At 30.5% G+C, this 24,368-nt stretch overlaps 2 protein-coding genes across 3 annotated transcripts; both read left to right on the top strand.

Annotated features, from left to right (window-relative positions):
- The first annotated feature begins 4,543 nt into the window (after nucleotides 1-4,543).
- Nucleotides 4,544-7,336, top strand: LOC125845848 (transcription factor DUO1). The gene is made up of 3 exons (XM_049525357.1): nucleotides 4,544-4,758; nucleotides 5,847-6,090; nucleotides 6,799-7,336. The coding sequence occupies exons 1-3, from the start codon at nucleotides 4,583-4,585 to the stop codon at nucleotides 7,285-7,287; spliced, it is 909 nt and encodes a 302-aa protein (XP_049381314.1). The 5' UTR covers nucleotides 4,544-4,582; the 3' UTR covers nucleotides 7,288-7,336.
- Nucleotides 7,337-14,283: 6,947 nt separating this feature from the next.
- Nucleotides 14,284-20,582, top strand: LOC125845093 (dnaJ protein homolog 2-like). 2 transcript variants are annotated; one of them, XM_049524524.1, is made up of 9 exons: nucleotides 14,350-14,424; nucleotides 15,626-15,687; nucleotides 16,219-16,386; nucleotides 16,755-16,926; nucleotides 17,046-17,190; nucleotides 18,954-19,087; nucleotides 19,233-19,375; nucleotides 19,617-19,815; nucleotides 20,044-20,582. In XM_049524524.1, exons 3-9 carry the CDS (start codon nucleotides 16,237-16,239, stop codon nucleotides 20,367-20,369), a joined length of 1,269 nt encoding a protein of 422 aa, XP_049380481.1. In that variant the 5' UTR covers nucleotides 14,350-14,424; nucleotides 15,626-15,687; nucleotides 16,219-16,236; the 3' UTR covers nucleotides 20,370-20,582. The 2 variants fall into 2 exon arrangements, with proteins under 2 accessions (XP_049380474.1, XP_049380481.1); XM_049524517.1 differs by lacking the exon at nucleotides 15,626-15,687 and having other exon boundaries at nucleotides 14,284-14,422.
- The last annotated feature ends 3,786 nt before the right edge of the window (nucleotides 20,583-24,368 follow it).

Here is a 24,368-nt window from a genome sequence, read left to right as displayed (position 1 = left end):
ACCCAAATTAATGGATACATTCTTATCAGAAACTGTCCATAGAACTTAGAAAATACTGAGTAAATCACAATCCACTAATTCAAGGGATTTATAATATTTCTTGCATTTTTTTCTTTCTCTACACATTTAATTTTGTTTCTCCACATATTTTTCACAATCTAACAGTAGTTAAAGATTATGAACTTGTGAATTGGAACGGTTCGAAGGAAGTACAAAGTTGAACTTATGCCTTTTTGGAATTTAAAATTGCGTTTTTTACTTGAAAAAAAAATGTGAGTGAAAGTGAAATTTCTCTCCAAAATTAATTAGAACCAATTTTGAAACTTGAAATTTTTTTATAGACAAACTTTTAAAAATTGATCCAAAATTTATGGTTAAACAAATAGTTTAAAATAATTTTATAAAATCTAATTTATAATTATGATCAAACGCTAGAATAATTTATGGAAATAAGTTGTAGCGTATTTTGCCAAATTATTTAGAAGCCTATATATTTTAGAGAGCTGTGTTTGACAAAAACTTTTAAAAAAGAAGTATTATTAAGTATAGTAGCACAAGTTGTTATTCAAAAGCTAAAAAAATAATATAAAAATCTTCAAAGTACTTTTTAAAAAATTCGTCCAGCACAAATTTAAAAATTAGAGGTATATTTTATAATTGTTATGAGAAATTAATGAAAATAAAAATAGATTATTTTGGTTATAATGTTAACAAACTTAAATAAAAATTTATGAAAATATACAAAATTATTTAAAATATGTGTCAAAAATCAAATTTAAAAGATAAATTATTATATATAATATAAAATGTATTTATGTAACTAAAAGAAGTTTCTCCGAAAGAAATTATAGAAAAATATTAAAGAATAAGTGAAAAATAATCGTTAGATTATATCGTGATTGTATACTCTGATATGAGATGAATGATATTTAATTCAAGCTTTTGTTATGTATTATAACAAGAGAGTGTATATCAAGTAATAGATGGTATATATTTGCCCCCTCACATAATTATGCATTTTTTAAAATTTGAATTGTAACAGTTTGGACTAATTTGTTTCAAACTCCTTTATGCATGTTTTTGAAATATTGTACCGTTTATCTATTTTTAATTACTTTATTTTTAATTTATGTTCTCTTTGAAATAATAGCGAAGCCATAAATTTGTTAACGATGTTCAAGATTTAATATATATGTATGAAAAATAATTTTTAACCTATATACTTTGTATAATTTTCTCTCTCTATATATATATAATAGATTTTTGACGAATAGTGTTTGACTGACCATCCTAAACTATATGTGGCTATGTTATAGCTTTGAAACCTAGAGTACGACATATATAAGCATGAATAGAAAAAAAATTAAAAAAGAGATTATGAAATTATAATTGTATTTTTAGAACCACAACCATAATGATATATTAATGATTTGATAAAAATAAAAAATGTTCATATAATCGTATTGAAATGTTAAAATAACATGGTGAATTACAAATTATATTCTCTCTCAATTGTTTATTTCATTTTAAAGTAATCCAGAGGGGTAATTAGACCCCTAATCAAGTATAAGTGTCTAATTGAATATCGGTAATAGGTTAGAGGGTCATTTTATCACTAATATTTTTCACTTCTTTTTTTCATCTTGGAAAATAATATTTATTACATTCGTAAATTTGTTGCATAATTTTTTTAATAAAAAAATATGATAATTTTAAAGAAGTAAAAATAATAAAGATTATTGATGTAGAATAGAATGTGCATTTTAAAAAATTAATTGGCATATAGAAGAGAAAATATCTATTGTTCAAAGTAGAAAGAAAAATGTAATTCTTAAAGTAAAATTAGAGAGTGAGAGGATCCTTTTTATTTGCTCAAATACAAGATCTAATTAATTTAACATGCCCAAATTTATTTAAGGCATCCTAATTATTATATGTATTTACTCACTTGAAAATCCCTTCTATTTTCACAATAAAAAAATCACTACCAAGTAGCTATAAGTAAGAAAAAAGAAAACTCCTCCAAATATCATAAGTAATTGTTTGAGATGGCAAAATCAAGCAAATCTATGATATGTATGATTTTTATCATGTTTGTTCTTTTTTCCTCATTAACTCAGGCAACACAAGAGCCATCCTCTGCACCCCAAGCATCATCAACATCAATGTCAGTTAAACTATCTACTACGAGTCGTAGTGCTCGCGTTCTTGTTAAAGGTATATTTATTTTGATAAATTTTATATTATAATCTTCTTATTCCTCTCGTTGGTTAAAATATATTTAATTCTATAAAAATAAAAGTCTAACTTAAGAATAGATATAGATTCAGAGATATTAAATAACTCAGAATCATATTCAAATTTGGAATGTTTAAAATTAATATTTGATGTTGTAATTTCAATATAGCATTTTTTTTTTCTCATTTTAAAATACAATTTTTTTAAAAATCTTTTTATCTTTTATGTATGTAACATATTGTTTTTGTGTATTTCAGGTTGCATTATCACATCAATGTGCAACTATGATGATTGCTGCGCTTGTGATTTAGGCCAATGCGTTCGATGTTGTAATCAATGATGTAACAAAATCATTTATATATTAATTATAAATATAATGAAATAATTGACTATCTAGCTTATTTATAATTAGTTACCAATTACCTATATATATGCTTAAAAAAATTGTCGTAAAATATAAGCAATACAAAACAAGAAACATAGACAAGAGATATAAAGAGTATAATGTAGAGATCACCTTATTCAAATGACTTCAAATGCCTTACAGTCTCTTGCAATGGTTAATGACAACCACATTTATAGGTCGAGAAATCACTTCAATAGTCACTATATTAAATACTCAAATTAATGGATAGATTCTTATCAGAAATGGTCCATAAAAGTTAGGGATTACTGAGTAAATCGGCAATCCACTAATTCAAGAAATTTATAATATTTCTTGCATTTTTTTCTTTCTCTACACATTTAATTTTGTTTTCTCCATATATTTGTCACAATCTAACAGTAGTTAAAGATTATGAACTTGTGAATTGGAACAGTTCGAAGCAAGAATCAAGTTGAACTTATACCTTTTTGGAATTTAAAATTGCATTTTTAACTTGAAAAAAATGTGAGTGAAAGTGAAATTTCTCCCAAAAACTAATTAGGACCAATTTTGAAACTTGAATTATTTCTATAGATTAATTTTTAAAATTTGATCCAAAATTTATGGTCAAGCAAATATTTTAAGATAATTTTGTAGAATCTGATTCATAATAAGTTGTAGGGTATTTTGCCAAATTATTTAGAAGCCTATATATATTTTAGAAAGTTGTGTTTGACAAGAACTTTTAAAAAAGAAGCACAAGTTGTTATTCAAAAGCTAAAATAATAATATAAAAATCTTCAAAGTACTTTTTAAATAATTGGTCGAGAACAAATTACTGTTTTAACATTGATACTGAAAAAAATAGATGTGATAAAATTAGCTCATAAAGTCATAATCCATCCAACTTATTTGAGTATGGACTAATTATTTACCCGCTCATTTATTAGTTCAGTCTATCAAATATTTGGTTGATATATAGCCAATTGATTCATAAGAAATTTTATCTAAATATTTTTTAAATTGCAAAAGAAAAAAATATACCCCTCGACTTTGCATTTTAGAATAAATATATCTTCATTTAAAAAGTGGTGTACATATATCATGCCTTCTAACATCAATATATCTATTGAACCAAATACAAATCTTAAAAATCGTTTTTAAAATTTAAAATTATCCCAACGAGTGATAAATATACATCATTTGTTAAATTGCAAGGATAATATATAACCTTTTTTAATTTGATATATATGTTTTAACCACAATAAACAAAAATAATACTTCTTCTATCCTAATTTATATACTATATTTCCATTTATTCTATTCCTAAAAGAAAATCATATTCCCTATAGTATATAAAAAAACTAAAATAGTATATTGATATGATGGGAATATTCATTGCAAATAAGTTAAATACTCAACCTTGTAATTCTTTCCCTCATTTCTCCTCCCCACTTTTCATATACTCTCTTCGTCTTAATTTATGTAACGTAATTTTACCCTGAACTTTTAAAAATACTTTTTTTTTTTGAAATTTGTAATATAATATAAGTCGTAGATTTTTGTGTGATTATAAATCATTTCACTAAAAATAAAATATGTACTTTTTAAAATTAAATTGTTACAAAATGTAAAAACATATTTATTTTTAGAAGAGATAAGAATAAAAACGAGTCATATAAATTGTGACAGATAAATTAAATTAAGAATGAAATTATGGGCATTATAGTAATTTCAGTTCCACGTTTAATTTATCTTTTTATCCATTTATCCCACATTTGAATTCAACAGAAAAATAGGGAACTGGGATAAATGGTGGGAAGATAGTGCTTACAACCGCCTTAACTGTCACTACCCACAATCTCATTAAATAAACAAAAAAAGAATCCAACTTTAAAATCTGCAGCAAAAGTTCAAAAAAACAGAGAATAGATAATTTGATTAATATCTGATAGGAAAGAATTGGTTTTGTTAGTGAAAATGAGTGAGATAAAGAAAGGGCCATGGAAAGAGGAGGAAGATCAAGTGTTGATTAAGCATGTCAAGAAGTATGGTCCAAGAGATTGGAGCTCCATTCGATCCAAAGGTCTTTTACAGCGTACTGGAAAGTCTTGTCGTCTTCGTTGGGTTAATAAACTTCGACCTAACTTGAAAAAGTAAACAACTTTTACTCTGGTTTCTCTGTTTTGGGTTTTTTTTGTTGGTGGTGGGAAATTGGGGTGGGTTTCTTGCAGAAAAGGTTTTTTTTCTTGTTAGAATTGTAAAGCTGCTGTCTTTTGTTTATTGGGTTGAGAAAAAGTGGGAATTTCTTGTTGCATTGATTGTGAATTGAGTTTTTGGGTTATGGGTTTGTTGTTTCTGCGAGTTTGATTTTGTTGAAATTGTGGGGTTGTTAAGAGTTTGTGGGATTTCTGTTCTGAGTTGATGCATTTTCATTGAGGGGTTCCCTTTGTTTCTGCTTCCAAAGTGCTCTGTTTTTCTTCTTAGAATTGTAAATTTGCTGTCTTTTGTTTATTGAGTTGAGGAAAAGTGGGAAGTTCTTGTTACATTGCTTGCGAATTGAGTTTTTGGGTTATGGGTTTATTGTTTCTGCGAGTTTGATTTTGTTGAATTTGTGGAGTTGTTAAGAGTTTGCAGAATTTCTGTTCTGTATTGATGCATTTTCATCGAGGGGTTCCCTTTGTTTCTGCTTCCAAAATGCTCTGTTTTTCTTCTTAGAATTGTAAATTTGCTGTCTTTTGTTTATTGGGTTGAGAAATAGTGGGAATTTCTTGTTGCACTGCTTGCAAATTGAGTTTTGGTTATGGGTTTGTTGTTTCTGCTCTTTTGATTTTGTTAAAATTGCAGATTTCTGTTCTGTTTTGACGCTTTTTCATCAAGGGGTTCCCGTTTTTTGAGGTTGGGAAATCAGGGTGTTTCTTTGTTTCTGCTTCTTTTTTGTTCTTCGAATTCACCAATTTGCTGGTGTTTTGTGTAGATTTTGTTCTATGTTGAAGTATTTCCATGGAGGGGTTTGTTGTTTTCCCTCTATTTCTTTCTAAGATACCATACTTCTTCTTTTTGTTGTAAATTCACTTAAGTTGCTGTCATTTGCTGCTATAGCACTGATGATTTACAATGCATATCAGATGTTTGTTATTATGCTTAGTTATAGTTTGTGTTTCTGTATAATGGAAATGTATTTGATGAAATGAAGTTGATACCTTTTCTGTTGTGTTAACTTTCTTTTCTTTTTTGTGAGAAGTGGAGTGAAGTTTTCAGCAGAAGAGGAAAGGACTGTGATTGAACTTCAGGCACAATTTGGAAACAAATGGGCACGAATTGCTACGTATATGCCTGGAAGAACTGACAATGATGTCAAGAATTTTTGGAGTAGCCGGCAGAAGAGATTGGCTAAGATTCTACGAAACTCAGTGCCACAGCCTAGTAAACCACAAAAGAGTATCAGCAAAGAAGCCCCTGCTCTCCCCAATGTTCCTTCACTAGAGGTAATTCACTATTCTTGCTCTCTGGTTTATCATCTTTCTCTCAAAATGGATTTTTTCTTTCATTAGATGTTCTTGATTTCTGTTAGTTACAGAACTGGTGTGAATTTGGTCTCAGTGGAATGTATCTATTTGATAGTCTTGTCGAAGAACAGGTTGCTTTCGTTGTCATAACGTTTTAGGATAGAAATGTTCATATTTCCTGCATTACTTAAAACCAAACTGCTCTTTTTCCTTCTGCCTTAGTAAAATGTCTTGAAAAAATGAAGGCCCGTGAGCTTGAATCTGTGATCTCTGAAGAATGTATCTTTTTCTGCAATTCTTTTGACTATCTTCTTCCTTTAATCTTTATAAATGATTTATGGTGTTAGAAGTCGCTTTCCCTTTGCTGCCACTTTCAATGATGGACACCAGCCCTTGTGTTAAAGTATCATTGAGTTTCGCTTGGAACAAACTTATCTTGCTTTTTTTAATATTGACAACATTTTTCTTGTTTGGACCTTGTACCCCTCAGTTTGTGACAGCATGGTGAGAACTTTCTTAAGATGATACAGAAAGAAGCATTGTTTTAAGATGAGAAAAGGCGATAATTATAGTGTTGTTACTCTTTCAACCAGTCATAGTTGTATGTTTATGGCTTTTCACCAAGTAATTATCTCCATTGTTCTTCCCTTTCAACTTGTTGATTGGATTCTCTATTTGAATTTTCAGGAACCAAAACTGAACTCATCCATAGAGGAAAGACCTTTGGTCGTGTCCCAGCATTGCTCATCATCCTATACGAATAACTTTGACACAATCAACATGGTCCCATTGCCAGAGCTAGTGAACTCAACTTCACTTCCTTTTGATCAAGAACTGCCTCCACTTGAGTTCACTCCTAATGAGAAGAGAATCTGCATCTGGCCGCAGTTTCCGCTCCCTTTTCCTCACATTCCAGTCCAAACCAACTTTGGTCAACCACTTGAACATCAAGAATTACCCATGAAACTTGAGGACAATGACTTGTTGGATTATTTTGGGCAGCTCAGTGCTTCCGACATAGGAGGAAATGTGCAAGTCCCTCTTGCTCCTTCGTGTTCATCAGGACAAGATCAGAGAGAATTGGAGTACCCCCTTACCCCAGATAGCTTCATCGATGACTTCCCCTTGGACATGTTCGATTATATTGATCCATTGCAAAGCCCATCTGGTTGGTGATTAGTCTATTTCAGATAAGGAAGAAAGGAAATTGTTACTAGGTTTGGACACAGATATGTAGTGATCTATGCAATATGATTGCTATAGTAACTTTTCTTTGTATGAGACAATTTGACCTAGTGCCTAACTGTTTCTAACAGTTTTTCATCTACTACATTGATTACCTTGTCTTCTATAACATCATCCTTGGAAGATTTTATCGTGTTTTTTCACTCTCCCCAATTAAAAGGATAATATATTACGAATTTTGTGGCCTATGTGACGGATTGGATGTTAGATTTTGACGTTGTTGGACGCAATTGTGTTATCATTTGTGTAATTTTGTGTGACATGTGATTATATTCTTCATCCTTGATGTGAGTATTATGAAATGAAAATCAGCTACATAAATAATAATAGTTCCATGAAATATGAATTTATGATATTGGAATTGGTTGGGTGGTTACCTCTCGAAGAGCATATCAATTAATTAAAATAGAATTAACATTTTCTGTGTCTCTCCATTGTGATTGATTACCAAGTAGCTATAACTGGGGGAAAAGTGTTTTATTGACAAAAATAGACGCATTCATTTGACATACAATATGATAAAATAGATGTTGTGAGATGAAATTATTTACGTAAATTGTATGTAGTCGAAATGAATATGATCAATTCACTAACTAAAAGAAATATCAGGAGTAGTGTGACTTTTGTTAATTTGAGAAAATTAATAATGATGGTAATTCAATGTATGTAATTGAAGATCTCATGAATTAGGTTCATATGAGCAGTGACAAGTAATTAGTTTATCGAATATGAATGAAATTATGTTCCTCCTATAATGTGTAACATAGTGCAATACTTCAAAACAAGTGAAGTTGAATTAAGTTTTTCATTCAATTTATATCTTTTATAGATGGTGTACTGATTTACAGAATACACTTGATGATTGGACGTATGTGAGTGTGGAATGGTGTCACCTCTATGTAATTGTGATGAATTTCTAGAGCACTCATGAATATCAGGACAGACTCGTAATTTCTTAGCGCAAAATCATGATAACGACAAGGATTATACGAATATAATGTACTAGAATAAGTCATTGAGCTTATAGAAAAAACTGGCTCATTAAAGTTCTAAACTTCACCAATAATTCTATAAATTAAATCTTGTGTTATCTAGGTTTGATTCGTAAACTACAAGACATCAAATTCAACGTATTGTATAGAAATAATTTTTTTCTTGAATCTAGTCCATCATTTTAAATCTTAATTTTTTCAACTTATGACAAAACAAGGGAGAGAAAAAGAGAAAAAACGATGACATTCATATAGAAATAATTAGTCCAATAGAAGATGACTTAATTAAGAAACAATGTACATATACTGCATTTTTCTTTTGTGTTTATCCAAAATTTAAAATAAAAGAATAAAAATATTTTTTTCTCCTTTCGCCACTCCCATCCCCACCCCACCATGATAATAATACAATTAAAAAAATATATGAACATGTAAGTTCATTTTAAGTTTGAGTCTTTGATATCCCAATTAAAAATAAGTGATTATAAAAAGAGGAAATGAACAAGACAATTAGATAATTGTTAGAAAAAAATACATTAATTAAAATAATAATCTTTTTTTACATGGTCAGTCAGATGCAGCGAGTACCAATTTTAGTTGGATCCTCAGTTATGTGTTGGTTATAGTAAATCGGGGTTGATTTAAGATATATCAATAGAAAGATATCATGAAATTAATTATTTTTTTTTAGAGAAAATAGCCAAAGCCCCCTAATCTATTACCCAATTCTCAACTACACACTTATACTTTACGGAGGTCCTATTACCCCCCTGAACATTTTAAAAGTATGATATATACCCCCTTAAAAACTCACGCCCATATTTGTATCAAAAATTAAGTGGCACGCGCTTGCCACGTAATTTACCTTTTAAAAAATTAAAAAAATATTACTTTTTCCTTTATTTTACTTTTCTTTTTATATTACCCTTCTTCTCTTTCCTTTCTTGCTCTTTTTTCCTTTACTTAGATGAAATGATTTTTCAAACTAGCAAAGCAAGCTCAAATTTAAAAATCCTTGAGTGAACTTTTCTTCATAAACCTTCTGTACATCAATTGAAAATTCATCATGATTTTTGTTCAATAAAACAAAAGAATTTAGAAAGGTCGATTGATGGTAAAAAGATTTACCATTTGATGTTGTTTGGTAGGATATGCAATGAATGGGCTGCATTGAAGCTTAGTGATGAACACAAAAGAGTGATAAGTTTTCAATATTTGGAGACTTTAGATTTGATTTTTCAAAGTGGGTTTTGGATTTTGATTGAAATTATTGAGAGCTTAGCAACTTTAAAGATGAACGCGGTGGTTGGGTCAGGATAACATAACTAAGGAAACTTATAAATTTCACTCAAGGGTTCCAAAATTTCTCCATTAATGACACTAAAATTTGATCCTCTTGACTTTCGATTTTAATTTTAATTTTAAGCAATTGTCAAACTTTCAAATGGATCTACCGTGAAAAAATTGTGATTTGAGGATAAAAATTCGCTTAATGGTGGGAGGCTGACGAAGGACTTGGTGGTGGAGCTGAATTTCCGCTGGTGCTGCTATGGTGAAGAGAAAAAAAAAGGTAAAAAGAAAAAATAAACTGAAACTGAAAGGAAACTTAAATTTATTTTTTTTTTTAAAAAAGAAAACCAATATAAACTAAAATATAATCTAAAAATTAAAGTTTTAATTATTATTTTTAATTCTCACTCTCTCAAAGAGAGTGAACTACACTTTCTTTGCCACCTCAACATTCAGGGAGCAAATAATTTCACTGTAAAATAGTTTGAGGCGGTAGTAAGACTCCTGTAAAGTATAAGTGTGTAGTTGAGAATTAGGTAATAGATTAGGGGGTCTTTTGGCCATTTTCTCTATTTTTTTACATATTATTTTCAAGCATATAGGGTCAAAATATGAATCATATGTGATTTTTATTATTTATTTGAGAAGAGTTTAAATTTGGACCAATCAAATTAGATAACATAAAAATTTAATGATTTCACTTTAAGATAACTATACTAAAAATAAGAGCAAATATGAGGCAAAGAGTTTATATCGAGAGTATTTTTTAGATAAAAGATTGATGCAGGTATTTGAGGGGCGAAAAGTGAATGAAGAATAATTTTATACTAATTCAAATAATTGAGAGACATTTTAGTCCATTCTCCATATTCTTTATCCTTTTACTAGCCGTGATTAATAAACATTAATCATTTTTGGTTAATTTTAAAGTCTGAGTAATATCGTTGTAATATAATTTGACCTTGTTGAATGTAACTTTAATGGCTAATCATCTTAGTAGCATTGTTATTTATTATTATTTATCCTTTTCTTTAATTAAAATAAGTTATGATGGTTAATAAACATTAATTAGGTTTGAAAAAATTTCAAAAAAGTATGAATAACACGTTGTAAAAAGATTTGACCATGCTGTTGAATAACCTTAAAGGCTAATTATTAATTGATTATTATTTATTTATCATTTGTCCTCTTTTATAAATTGAGTTATATATTCATACATATTTTTCTCTTGTGATGATAGAAAAATAGAGTAAATATTCTCCATTCTTTTACTGAATTTTTAATCAAAGTAAATCTTTATTAATGTCTGTTTGACCATATATAAGATGAAATTATGATTTGAAATCATAAAAATGTCATAGTACAATTAGTTTTCTTTATATATCTAACCTAACCATGTTTGAAATTTATGATTTGACATGACCATTTTTATCGTCAAAAGTTTACGATTCAAATCATTCGTGTTACAATATCGAATCTATGAGATTATTATTTTATTGTACTTTTAATTTTTTTTCTCTATTCACATTTAAAATGAATAAAATACGAATATTCTTTTAGGTATATATCTTAAAATCAACATATCGTTTAGGCATTACAATATGTATTAAATAAATCTCACATAATGAATATAAATCCAATTGCAATAAAATGAAAATTGATGAAGTTCATTGGTTTTTTTTCAAACAATAAAAGATAATACATCATCATTCATAACGAAACTGTAGAAATGTCCTTGGCTAAAAGCAGATACATCGATTGAGAGGTGTCCGTTTCTAAACTTCTCTAACTATAATATAATTATTGCCTAGGTATATACTTTCTTAACCAAATACATCCTGGTTCCATAGGAAATTTTGCTTCATTTCCTTGCAAAAGCCAAGCACAAATAAATGAGTTTTTAAACACAATTTTTCCAAAATTGGCTCTGACTCCTCCTTTGTGGTAGATAAAAACAGCATGCACACTATCTGGTCCAAACAACCTATACAGATAGCTAGTAGAAACAAAATAGTGAAAATTAATAATAATAATTAAAAATTAATTCAAAATCTATTTACATTTTCTTATAATAAGCATGTGTACCTTTGAAAGAAATCAAATATTTTTTTCTTAGAGAAATGATCAGGAGTCAACGTCATGAACAGAGAACGATGTATCTCATGAGCTTTTATGGGTGGATACCATTCTTTGGCCAAAGGATTTAGTTTAAAATCCGATGGTGAATTCATTTTCACTAAAGGATCTTTAAAATTATCACAACAAATCATATCATAGATTAATGAAACTTGATTGTTCACTTTTTCTTTTTTCAAAAGAATTTCATTAAGAGAAGAGTTCAAACATTGAGAAGTGAGTGGACAAACATCTTGAAAAGTTGATGATGAGCTTGATTCAAGAAAAGTTAAAACGCTCTTAGCTTCAACAAATAGATTTTTAAAAACCATTTCATCACAAGTAGAAATTTTTTCATAAAAACTATTAAAATTGTAGGATTTCAAAAACATCCAAACAGACATCACTTTTTTGGATGAATCAATTTCAAAATTCATAGACATCATTTTGTTGAAGATATCTTTTTCAATTTCACTGACATGCAAAAAAATCATAATGTTAAATTAAGTAAAAGAAAATTTAAGAATACAAGACAGTCGAAAACTGTTTTGCTTTAAAATAATGCACCTCTACTACACTATATATAGAGAAAAATAAATGTATACATAATGCTAATTTTATTTTATTTTTATCCTAGGAGTTAAAGTTAGTTAAAAGTTATATTTTAAGATTAGATAATTCAATGAAATTTTTAGCTCTTGTAATTTTTATTGAGTAAATTGCATTCATAGTCATTCAATTTTGTGTTTATGACACAGAAATCACTTAACGTCACTTAACTTTAGGGATTATTACACAAAAAAATATCTTTTAATTTTTTTTATATCACACAAAGTCATCTAACTTTAACACTATCACATAATTTAATTTGTTTTTTAAAAAAATTGTCACATAAAATCATTTAAGTTTGTTAATTACTACGCAATTTTTTAGAAGTGTATTTTTTTAATTAATTTAATCAAATATGTTGTCTAATGACGATTGCACTTGACATTCAATTTTTAAATCACAATTTTTTAATTTTTTTTGTTTAGCTAATTTTTCTTTCTTTGATTGAAAAAATGAACTAAACTATAACTACACGTTGCCTTTTAATTTTTACAGATAAAGTTAACTGCAATCTACTTAATGACCTATTTCAACTTTCAATAAAAAGTAATTAAAAATTATTGACCTATTTCATTGGAAGAGCAAAAAAGTCATTGATTCTTTATCACATGAATCAATATAGTTTTATCTATAAACTAATAGTTTAAATTCACTTTTAAAATTGAGAGGACTGTTCTTTGAAATCTTTGTAATTATGAAATTATAAGAAAGTAGTTAATATTTTTATTTATTGATTTTGCGTTTTAGTTTGATCTTTTCTTATGTATATCTTTGTGATCATACATCAGATTTTTTTTTATCATACATAAGTATTATATTACGTTTTATTTATTTATTTATATTTTAACCTTTTTATTTGTTTTATATGTATATGTAAAATCACATGAAGTGCGACTTTGATAACCAGTGAATACATAAATATTAAGCAGTGATTTGTACTAAGAAAATGTTATATATGAATTAATATTTTTAGAAAATCATTTATATCTTCAAGTAGTTTAGTTCATACATTGCTAATACATTCTATTTTGATTCCACATCTATGACACAATAGGTTTTCACATTATTTAGTGCGGATATTATTTATTTAATACCTACAAAATGTATAATTTTATGCAATAATTTTTGTTAAGATGAATAATTCATAAACCTTAATCAAACATTGCATTATTGCATATTGGGGATAATTCTTTCTACATTGTATTTAAAACTAACGACATAAAAATCTTGCATAAGATCTATCTAGGTTTGTTAAAGGGATTAACAAATAAACTTTTATATGGTTTATGTAAAGTATTGATTGATGATATCAGTAATATTTATATTAAAATATATAAAGTTATTTTATGCCAATAGAATGTGAAACAAGTAATTTCTACGTAACTATTTCTTTATTTGAATCATCGTATAACTAGCTCTATATTACTGATTGCGGCAATAGCAATTCCTTTATTTTAAATCATCGCATAACAATTCTGACTTTATTAATAATAACGATTCTTAAAAATAAATAAAAAATTATTATGCATAAATTACTTATTTTAAAAGAATAATAATTAATTGTCATATTATTGATACACATATTTTTGTTCTTTATATTTTATTTTTTATACAACAATACAACAATACATAATCATATACTACTTTTTTTCACCCGCCAATCTATCACTATATTTATTTTAAGCAATCATCAAACTTATTTCTGAACATGTTCTCTAATAATATTATCCTTAAAATTGGAAATACATGATTTTTCATTCATTTCAGATTATTATCACTATCAAAGAATGTATATTATACAGTGAACCATACTGTTTTTTCTTTAATAAAGGCATCATATTTTTTTATAAAAATATTATCTTGGAACAATTTTAATTTAATGAAATTTTAACGTGAATATCAAACGCTTTAACAACCAAAACTATACATGATCCCATTGGGAATCCATTCTTCATTTTGCACAACTTCTCTTGACAAGCAGTTCTCTTTTTGTCAGAGAGGTGGACACTCAAGCAACTCCCCATTTTCTCTCTCTCTCTCTCTAGAAATTCTTTGTCAAGGTACTTTTTTGTATAGCTTCTTTACTTTAATTTTGGGTTTCTTGATGCTTTTTGGTCATGATCTGTGTTATTGGAGGATGTAAAGTTTCAATCTTTAATCTTTTTCTTGATTGATGAGTATGGTTTCTTGATTTTTTAATGGAGGAAAACTTGAATTTGTGTTTGAGTTTGATGTTGCTGTTGTTTGTTTTGAACTGGGGTTTGCTTGTTTTTGTGTAATATCTTGCTTTTGGTTCTTTTTTTCACTTATTCAACTGCAAAGTCCCTTGCTTTCTGTATTACTTGGTGTGTTTTACCTGGTCTGAAGGTTGATCAGGTAGCTACAACCTCCCACATAGGTACGGGTAACCGGTGCCGGAGTCAGGATTTTACTAAGGGTGTCAAAATTTTGAAAAAGTAGATACACCTGAAGAATAAGGGGAGTAACATATAGTAACCTAGTTAAACAGGGTAGTTTTCCGACGAAGGGTGTCAATTACACCCCTTAGCATAAGGTGGCTCTGCTGCTGCCGGTAACTCTCTCCACCAAGTCACCTAGTGTACTGTCTCTGTCTTCATGGATTTTCTTGATCTAGGGAAAGAAAGAAAAAATGAAGCTTAATGATTTTATTTGTCATTTACTATGAAATATATATGCTCAAGTAATGCAGCTGGATTAGTACTGTGTATAACTGAATAATATATGGTTACCTTCGGGTCACAAATGTTGCTAGAGCTTTAACTTAACTAACTTGACGGGCTGACAATCAGGTTGGATCTTAGAATATTTCTCCTGCAGTCCTGATGCATAAGGATTGAAAAATGGATGTTGCTTCCAGATCGAGCCAATGCTGGCTTGTGTGCATTTTCCACCTTCTCAAGGCTGAAATTGATTTGCATTTTGCATGGCTCTCGGCACATGTTTTAATGTCGTTATTAATCTCTTATAGGGGCTATAGATACAGTACTGAGTTTTTTCTTTGGTTAAATAGTTTCAAGATGATTTAATTTCTGATGAATTCATCACAAAAGAAAAAGAGATGATTTGAGTTCTGGTGATTTTAAGTTTGCATTAATTTCTTTGCCTATTTACTTTGTTTTATTTTTTTTGTCAGTGAGTTTTGTACTGACCTTGTTTGTCTTGATTGTTGAGATCTTTATTCTGTTGCACTCTGCTGGTGTCTAATCGACAAGAAAAACTGACCTCGTCTTTGTCTTGTATGTTGAAGTCTTTTATTCAATTTTGAAATAAGAATTGTTTCTCGAAATACAGCTACGAGCTTCAGGTGTTTATATTTTTGTGCTGAAGATTGTATAAATAAAGAGATTATGATTCTATAATGTTAAAAGTTGTTGAAAGTTTTCAAATATCTTCGGAAAGGAGCCCTAAACCATTAAGAAAGGTTCTGTAGCTATAAGCTCAGTCACCTTACGCCTACATTCTTGATGAAAATTCTCTCAGACTAGGCCTTTTGGTTCTCTCGCTCCCTCCTCTGTATCTGTCTATATGTATCGATATAATGTCTTAAGCTTACCCGTGAAAGTAAATTTACTCTTTTTGTAGCTGTTGTGATTAAAATCCTTGCAAGTTCTTTGCTTTCATTTTCAGTAATATATATCAACAGTTGATAAAGTTTCTCCATTTATTCTTTAACTTGTTGCAGTTAGTATTTCTCCACGAAACTATACTTTTAATCAGTTCTCATAAATTGCCTCTTTAATATACATGTTCCATATGAAACTTCTCACTCTTTTCTTGTTTTGGTATGTAACTTACTAAATGCTGTCTGAATTTATTTGTTCTGTGTCTGAAGCAGGCATCAAGTTGAGCCATTATGTTTGGACGGGCTCCAAGGAGGAGTGACAACTCCAAGTACTATGAGGTTCTTGGTGTCTCAAAAAGTGCCAGTCAGGATGAACTTAAAAAGGCATATAGGAAAGCTGCTATAAGAAATCACCCCGACAAGGGTGGTGACCCCGAGAAAGTAAGTTGCATATCCTACTTCATATTGCCGGTCCAGATATGTCATGCCACCAATGGAACCTTTTGATTCCGATGCTCTGCATGTTTCTTCTTTTTTGGATAATAGTGGTGCCTGGGCCAGCTTGCGCGCTGCATGCTTTTTAAGGCAGTTTCCCCTCAAGCCACTAATAAAATCGAGCTTAATGCGTGAACAACTGAACACGACAGTTCATTGATGCATAGGTCTTCTTTACTTTACGCCCTTTTAATTATGATGCAGCATGCACGTATGGATGTGCCAATAAGTGATCGAAGAAAGCAAGGTGGCAGGGGGAAGTTCTAGGCATTTGCTTCTTGTCTTGTACTTATCTTTGCTTCCTATTTTCTTAGTTCAAGGAGTTGGCTCAGGCTTATGAAGTTCTAAGTGATCCAGAGAAGAGAGACATTTATGATCAGTATGGTGAAGATGCACTGAAAGAAGGAATGGGGAGTGGCGGTGGTGGTGGCGGTGTTCACAATCACTTTGACATATTTGAATCATTCTTTAGTGGGTCTTTTGGTGGTAAGAAATTTGCTCTCTCTCAGATGGTAGATAGAAATAGCGCACTGGATGGCGGTTGACTCCATTTTATGGATTTAATTCTGTTGTACGGCATATTTATTTGGCCTTGGTTGTTTCAGGTGGAGGCAGCCGCTTCAGAGCTAGCAGACAGAAGAGAGGTGAAGATGTAGTGCATACGCTTAGGGTTTCTCTAGAAGATTTGTATAATGGCACCACAAAGAAGCTCTCTCTTTCCCGGAGTATATTGTGTCCCAAGTGTAAAGGGTATTTCTCTCTGATTATCTCAACGTATCTTTTCCCGATGTTCATTTATTGCTTATATGACCTAGGATTCAAAGTTGTATTAAGTTGAATGATGAAATTTGTCTTTTGAGTTTGAATAGTTCTCATTAAGGCTGAACATTGATGCTGAATTTCTTTCACTTGGCCTGTGTGTGAATATTTGAAGGAACTGGGGGACCAAGATTCCAGAAAGTGTGTGTGCATATAGTTATGTAGAAATTTGTATAAACTAGACTTGTTGGAGGAGTGAAAGCTTTTATGGTTCTTTTTGTCCAATGAATTTTGAATGAAGTGATAATTGTTCCTTTCCTTTTTCTTATTTGATTGATGATTGTTGTTGAAGCTATATTAGGTCACAAGATGACACAGAATTATCTGGGTTTTTTTGATGCCTAGTGAACAAGGATTTTATTGATACATTCTTCCAAGTGAATTTTGTACTTCTTGCCCATTCAAAAATAAAAATCTGCGGCAGATTGTTTTTGTGTTACTTAGAAATACAAATGCCACATTTAGTTAGGCTGCAAGTATGACTTGTATATGAGTCCAACTACGACACTAGCAAATGTGTCTAACAAATGACCTAGATACCTTCATATTTTTTCCTTTTCAGGAACTTGTTTCACTCCACAACGTGACACTGTTTCTAACTTTCTACTTTCTTTTTTGTGGTGCTAAATAGTAATTTGTTAAAGAATACCTTCTAGTTTTTGGATCTACTGCTAGACTATTTCCTTTCCTTTCCTTTGCTTTCTATTTTAGTCCTTTGCAAGAATAATACCTCCTTCCTGGAATGACCAAATCAATATTAAAAATGTCGAAGTAGTCTACAATAATTATTTATACGATTTAAACTTCGATGTGACATCTTTATGTCCATTTACATCTTCTAATCATTATGGTAACAGATCTAGGAACACAAAGTTAGTAAATTTTTCCTTTAGCACCTTGAATTAATTTGGATGCTTTTGTAATCTTCAATGGGTCAAATAGCTTAAGTTTGACACATTATTGTGTGATCTAGTGGTTAATGATGTTGGAAAGGCTTGGAAACCAGTGTTAAAATGTTAATAGAGACGAAAATTACTAGGTCATTTCTTCGCCTCTACCTAAGCCTTGATGATAAATTTGTCAGCGACCTGTAGTCTGTACTGGTGGGAGGTGCAAAACCGTGCACTTCAACTTAAACCGGTTTTGAAAAGGGGTGCAACAGCAGGTATCCTGTGGATTAGTCGAGGTGCATGCAATTTTATTTGGTCATTACTTTTATCCAAAAAATTAAAAATTGAATCTATTCTTTGTAAGGTTGACACTTATGAAAGAAAAGTTGTGTGTCTCCATGCTGCTAGTGTCAATGGGTGCTCCTTTATTTGCGTTCATTTTTAATTTTTATTTGATTCATATGGCCTCTATATCAGTTCCGATATTTGTTGTATACCTATCATCTATTAGGGAATACATCTTTCTAATTTGATGTAGTGCTCCTCATATCTTAGGCTGTGTGGGGCAGGTAGTTATGTGGGTGTGCATTTTTCTCGATTAACAGAGAATTGTAACATAACCCTTTCGAAATAGAAAAAAATGTGTTTCATTATTGACATATTGTGAAAATAACAAAATCTTTGTTTAGTATTGGAACGATTAAACAGGCATGAGAAAATTGTTGGAAATAAATTAAATGCATTTAGTCTTTCTCTAAAAATTCTGTGTAAGTTGAACTGAGGAACTGGTCCACTGGTTATCAGGAAAGGTTCAAAGAGTGGAGCATCTGGGGCATGCTATGGATGTCAAGGCACTGGAATGCGTGTTACAACAAGGCAGATCGCTCCAGGAATGATCCAACAGATGCAACATGTTTGTCCTGAATGCCGAGGCTCAGGTAGTTAATGAAAATATTCCGTGTTGTGTGACCAATGCAAACATGAAAAAGTTAGTGGCGTCCCTTCTTTCCCGATCCACAGAGAAAGGGAAAAAATGTAAAACAAGGAGTTGGTAAATCCTTGAAATTTACCGTGTTGATGCAGGAGAGGTTATCAGTGACAGGGACAGGTGCCCACAGTGCAAAGGAAACAAAGTTACACAAGAAAAGAAGGTGCTGGAAGTGAATGTTGAGAAAGGAATGGAACATAACCAGAAGATAACTTTCGAAGGGGAAGCAGATCAAGCTGTAAGTGTAGTTGGTTGGTTTTCTCTTGCAATTCCTTTTACATATTAAATACATGTTAAATGTGCCTCAACATATATGAGTCTTGAACCCTGGAATTAGTACGGTATTTGAATCGACTATATAACACCTCCTAAAATAATATATCGAGCTGTTTGCTTCCCCATTCCATTCTATGCATTGCCCGTTTCACTTTGGCTGATGACTTGTCTGTTCACACTTCAGTCTTACTGTTGTTCTGCAGCCCGATATCATCACTGGAGACATTGTTTTTGTTCTACAACAGAAGGAGCATCCAAAGTTCAAGCGGAAGTTTGATGATCTTTATATGGAACATACACTTACTTTGACTGAAGCTCTTTGTGGCTTTCAGTTTGTCCTAACTCATCTTGATGGGAGGCAACTTTTAATCAAATCGAACCCTGGAGAAGTTATAAAGCCTGGTAAGCATGTGCTTCCTTTGTGTGCCATCTTGTCAGTGAGAAGAGACGGCCTTCAAAGCCTTAATTCAAGCTTGAAATATCGTTGAGAAGTACGTCAAAGTAAGTGGTGACAAGCCATATTGGTCTAAGTAAGTGGTGTGACGAAAAGGGTTTTAATCCCAAGGGGGCGGTGTGCGAGGTTTATGGTTTTGCAGCAGGTATATATACTTATTCGATTGTCTTTTGCAGATCAGTACAAGGCAATAAATGATGAAGGCATGCCCAATTTTGGCAAGCCTTTCATCAAGGGACGGCTTTATATCCATTTTGATGTGGTATTCCCAGAATCAAGGGTTCTTTCCCCTGACACATGCCGTAGAATAGAGACTATTCTACCATCAAGACCAGGGAAAAGCTCATCAGAAACAAAGTTAGATGAGTGTGAGGAAACTATTATGCACGACGTCAACATCGAGGAAGAAATGAGGCGCAAGGAGCAGCGAAGACATCAAGAAGCATATGACTCAGACGATGATGAGCCTAACGTGCATCGTGTGGCCTGTAACCAACAGTAAGTCTGTAAAATGCTTGTATGTTTGATCATATCCCAGTTATTTTTTGCAGCAAAGACCACTGGTCTTTTTAGCTTTAGGGATGAGTATATAAAGGAGTTAGGCTTCCTTTAGTTCTGTTTTATTGTTTATGTTAAATGTATTTCAATAATCATACATATTATTGTTCAGTTGGACTTCTGAGCTTATGAGATATTGAAGTAATATTTTCTTCAATTGGTTTGTCAAATCTATTTTAACTTTTTTTTTCACAATTGTTAATATCATACTATAAGTTAACTAGGTATTTTTAGCTTCTTGTTCAGTCAAGTACTATTACTTAAAATGGAACTGAGAAAGCATTAAATTGCTCAAAGCCCTACTTTACTTGCCATTCTCTTATTAGTACTTTTTAGATCTTAAAATATGTAAAAAGAAAAATAATGCTAATGAAAACCAACAAAAAAGAGAGAGGGATTAGGGGTGGGTTAAGACGGATTCAGGATTTTAAGTTTACGGATTTTATAATGATCTTAAGTTAATACTACAGGTGTGATAATGATTGGGTTTACAAGTAAATATTTTCTCACGACGATCTCAAGTTATTTCTACATACAATAATGACCAGGTTACAAGTAAATACTTTCTTATGAGTTATGACGATGTCAAGTTAATGATCATGTTTATAAGTAAATACTTATATAGTCAAAAGTATTTATAGCAATGTTCTTTGCTCGAATATACTTTAGCCATTTGAATGAAATATTGTTATAGAAAACTTATAATATCGTTAAGACCTCTCTATAACAATAATCCTTTAAAACAATATATTACTATACCTCCAAAAAGTTTCATGTTATGTTATATTATCAATCAAAATATATCTTATTAAACGACATTGTTATAAAGTGGTTTGACTGTATAACATAGCATGAAAAATCTACTCCAAAAATCACTAAGTTATTATAGTGAATGATTTTTTTTTTTTTAAAAAAGTTATTATAGTGAAATATAATACAGATAAAACAAAATTTATAAAATTCACGTAAACTCATAACTAATAATAAGGACTCTCCTACAAGTTGGGGAGGGCATGCCAGCTATAGCATACAGATAAATGACACAAGTTAATAGGCAAAGGATGCTAAGCCAAGGCCTTTGTTCCTACACCAAATTCAATTCAATAAATGATTTATAAATATTCATCTAAATGTCAGTTTCAATTTTGAAGTATGTAAACACCAATTATTGCCTCATTCAACACATTTGCTATAATCAATTTTATGACCAAAAAAGGGGACTTTTTTGTTGCTATACTATTTAGAAGGGCATAGTGGACCACTTTAAATTAATAGTGAACATGTATAATTACATCTCTCATTAAATTTTCTGAAAATAATTGATGTACTCTTTCCAAAAAATTGAAAGGTGTGAGTTATTGCTGATAATTACATACATACTTCAACCAATTGAGCTCCAGCTTCTTTTAAGGAGACGACACTTGTGGCCATCTAGTGGGGCGTACATAAATCAATCGTATTGATTTGGTTTTATAGATATATAAAATAAGCTAATGAGCAAATTACGACTACTTGCTAGATCATATTAATTAATAAAATTAATTGCAACTCAAATACATGAAAAAAGTAAATGTGCTATGAGGTTTTAGACTTCTTAATCTAAGATTGCGGATTAAAATCAAGAATTGCTAGCTATTTCATGATTGTAATGTTTTAAAATGACGTTGTATTATGTCTTTTGGTTAATCAAACAATGTCATCCAATATTATATAGATATAATCTTTTTAAAGAGTTTTGATCTATTTTATATGTCCTTTAGAATTATCGGATAACTTGCTTTTAACACATAAAGCACCTATCCCCAAAATTTGGTCCTAGAGGTTATAACGACAAAATAATTTAACGAGGCAATATAAGCACAACATAATTTAGGTGTCATGAATTGACCATAAAAAAGGAAAAAAAATTAAAAAAGTATTTATTGCACTCTAAAAGTTTTTTCTTTTCAAATTCAAATAGTTTTTGACATATGTTCCAATCATCCACTAATTAAGTGGACACCTTTTTGAAGTCGTATATAGTAATATATGATTATAATATAAGGTGCACCATTATTTTTCAGACTGAAATGATATGTCTGGTTGAATCACTAATAAATTGTTACAAAAAAAACACATTTACATTATTTTCCTAAACATGTTGATATATAGTGCGTGTGTGTGTTGTTTCATAAGAGTTTGGAAATTATTGGTTGAGAAGGTGGATGAAAACACCTTTTAGAAAGTGCATTTCCAAAGTGCCAAACAGCTCCTTAACACTACACAAAAAGGTAATCTTTTTTTGGAAATATGTATATAAGTAGGGTTTTGAAAGTTTACAAATTCTAGAGAACCATCATGAGTACATTGATGTTAAAAGTTGGTTGTTGAATTCTTTTGAAGTGTGCTTGCTTTAGATATTGTTGGATTTAAGTTAGGATGACGCCGACAACAATTTTTACTCTATATATCATGTTATTTCTCTATTATTACTCTTCAGGTTATCAAGTCATAGTTTCTATAAAGAGTTAAATGTTATTTTATAGATATGTACTACATCGATTAATTATGTTAGTGTATAAAACTTAAACGTGAAAAAGTTTGTGATGATCATGAGATAGGTCAAGTGCATGTATCAAACATAAAGTGCATTTTTGCGAAGCAATGTCCGGAGTCCGGAGCCTAAAGGACAAAAAAAATTGACAAAAATTTCAAAACGACACATCAATTTTTTTTTAACCAAAGGGGCAAAATCGATAGTGGGGTAGTGATTTTGTTTTGACGCCGTTACTCTGTTAAACAATCAAAATCACTGACCTACTAGCGATTTTGTCCAAATTTTTTTTCCATTTTTTAAAAGAACATCGCTGCCCGTGCAGCGTTTTTGGGGAAATTTTTTTAAAAAAATAAAATCGCTGCTATGACAGCGTTTTTATATAAAAATATTTTTAAAATTAAAATTTTATTGAAAATCACTCCACAGGTAGCGATTTTAGTATAAAAAAAAAAATTAAACATGGCTGCCTGCCTTGGCAGCTATTTTAGTGAATTTTTTTTCTTAAATCGGTGCTTGTCAGAAACATGTGAATGTTTGAACAATTATAAACAAAAGGGAAAAGGGTTTGATTTACCCCCTCAACTTTATGATTTGGAGCTGATATACCCTCCGTTTAAAAAATGGCTCATATATGCCCCTGTTGTTATAGAAATGGCTCATATATGCCCTTTTATTTAACAGACCAATATTTAATAAATTAAAAATTCATTTTTTTATGTTTTAATTTGAGAAAATGCCACGTGGCTCTTAAAATACCCCATCCAAAAACTTTTCACCAACCCGACCCAATTGGAAACAAGAAAACCCCACCCACTTAAATAAACCTAGCCCATTTCATTCTATGGTCACCACTCTCCACGCTCAACTTGAAAAAAAATCAAAAACTTGTTAGGGTTTCAGTGAGCTCTAAACTAGCGTCAATCAGTCTCAATATTGTTCAAAACCTTAGGTAAGTTTCGATTACTTTCTTCTCTTTACTTTTAAGGATCTTTGGTGTTAAAAATATAGGATAAAATGTGAGAAAAGTGTAACTGAGTTTACCTATGTGCTTTATTTCCTTGACATTCTGTTCATGGAAGGTTTATTTTCTTACTTTAATACATGAGTTTATCTCTTTGTGTGCAAAGATGGAATATTCGTTGGTCCCCAAATAGTTATTGTCTCTTTAGTATTTTAAAATTCATTTTTCAGTTGGTTGGTGTTAAATGCTAAGGTGGTCCCTATGTCTAATTTATTTTCTTGTTGTAGGTGTCATTTTGAAGGATGATTGAAGAAGTGAATATTGTTTTCAACTATGGGGGTAATTGGGTAATTTCCCCAAAGCTGGGATACAATATAAAATTTTAGCACACCTGGTATTATAATACTTGTTTAGTTTGTTATGATGATTTGTATGAAGCTTTTACT

The sequence above is a fragment of the Solanum stenotomum genome, chromosome 1 (genome assembly GCF_019186545.1).
Source record: "Solanum stenotomum isolate F172 chromosome 1, ASM1918654v1, whole genome shotgun sequence".
In the NCBI taxonomy this organism is placed as follows: domain Eukaryota; kingdom Viridiplantae; phylum Streptophyta; class Magnoliopsida; order Solanales; family Solanaceae; genus Solanum; species Solanum stenotomum.
This window is presented reverse-complemented; position numbering and strand designations above follow the sequence as displayed.

Excerpts from the sequence above, each read along its gene's own strand:
- LOC125845848 (XM_049525357.1), top strand. The coding sequence starts at position 4,583 with ATGAGTGAGATAAAGAAAGGGCCATGGAAAGAGGAGGAAGATCAAGTG. Across the intron at positions 4,759-5,846 it reads CTTCGACCTAACTTGAAAAA|TGGAGTGAAGTTTTCAGCAG; the intron begins GTAAACAACTTT and ends TTTTGTGAGAAG. Across the intron at positions 6,091-6,798 it reads CCAATGTTCCTTCACTAGAG|GAACCAAAACTGAACTCATC; the intron begins GTAATTCACTAT and ends TTGAATTTTCAG.
- LOC125845093 (XM_049524517.1), top strand. The coding sequence starts at position 16,237 with ATGTTTGGACGGGCTCCAAGGAGGAGTGACAACTCCAAGTACTATGAG. Across the intron at positions 16,927-17,045 it reads CTTTAGTGGGTCTTTTGGTG|GTGGAGGCAGCCGCTTCAGA; the intron begins GTAAGAAATTTG and ends TGGTTGTTTCAG. Across the intron at positions 19,816-20,043 it reads TGGAGAAGTTATAAAGCCTG|ATCAGTACAAGGCAATAAAT; the intron begins GTAAGCATGTGC and ends TGTCTTTTGCAG.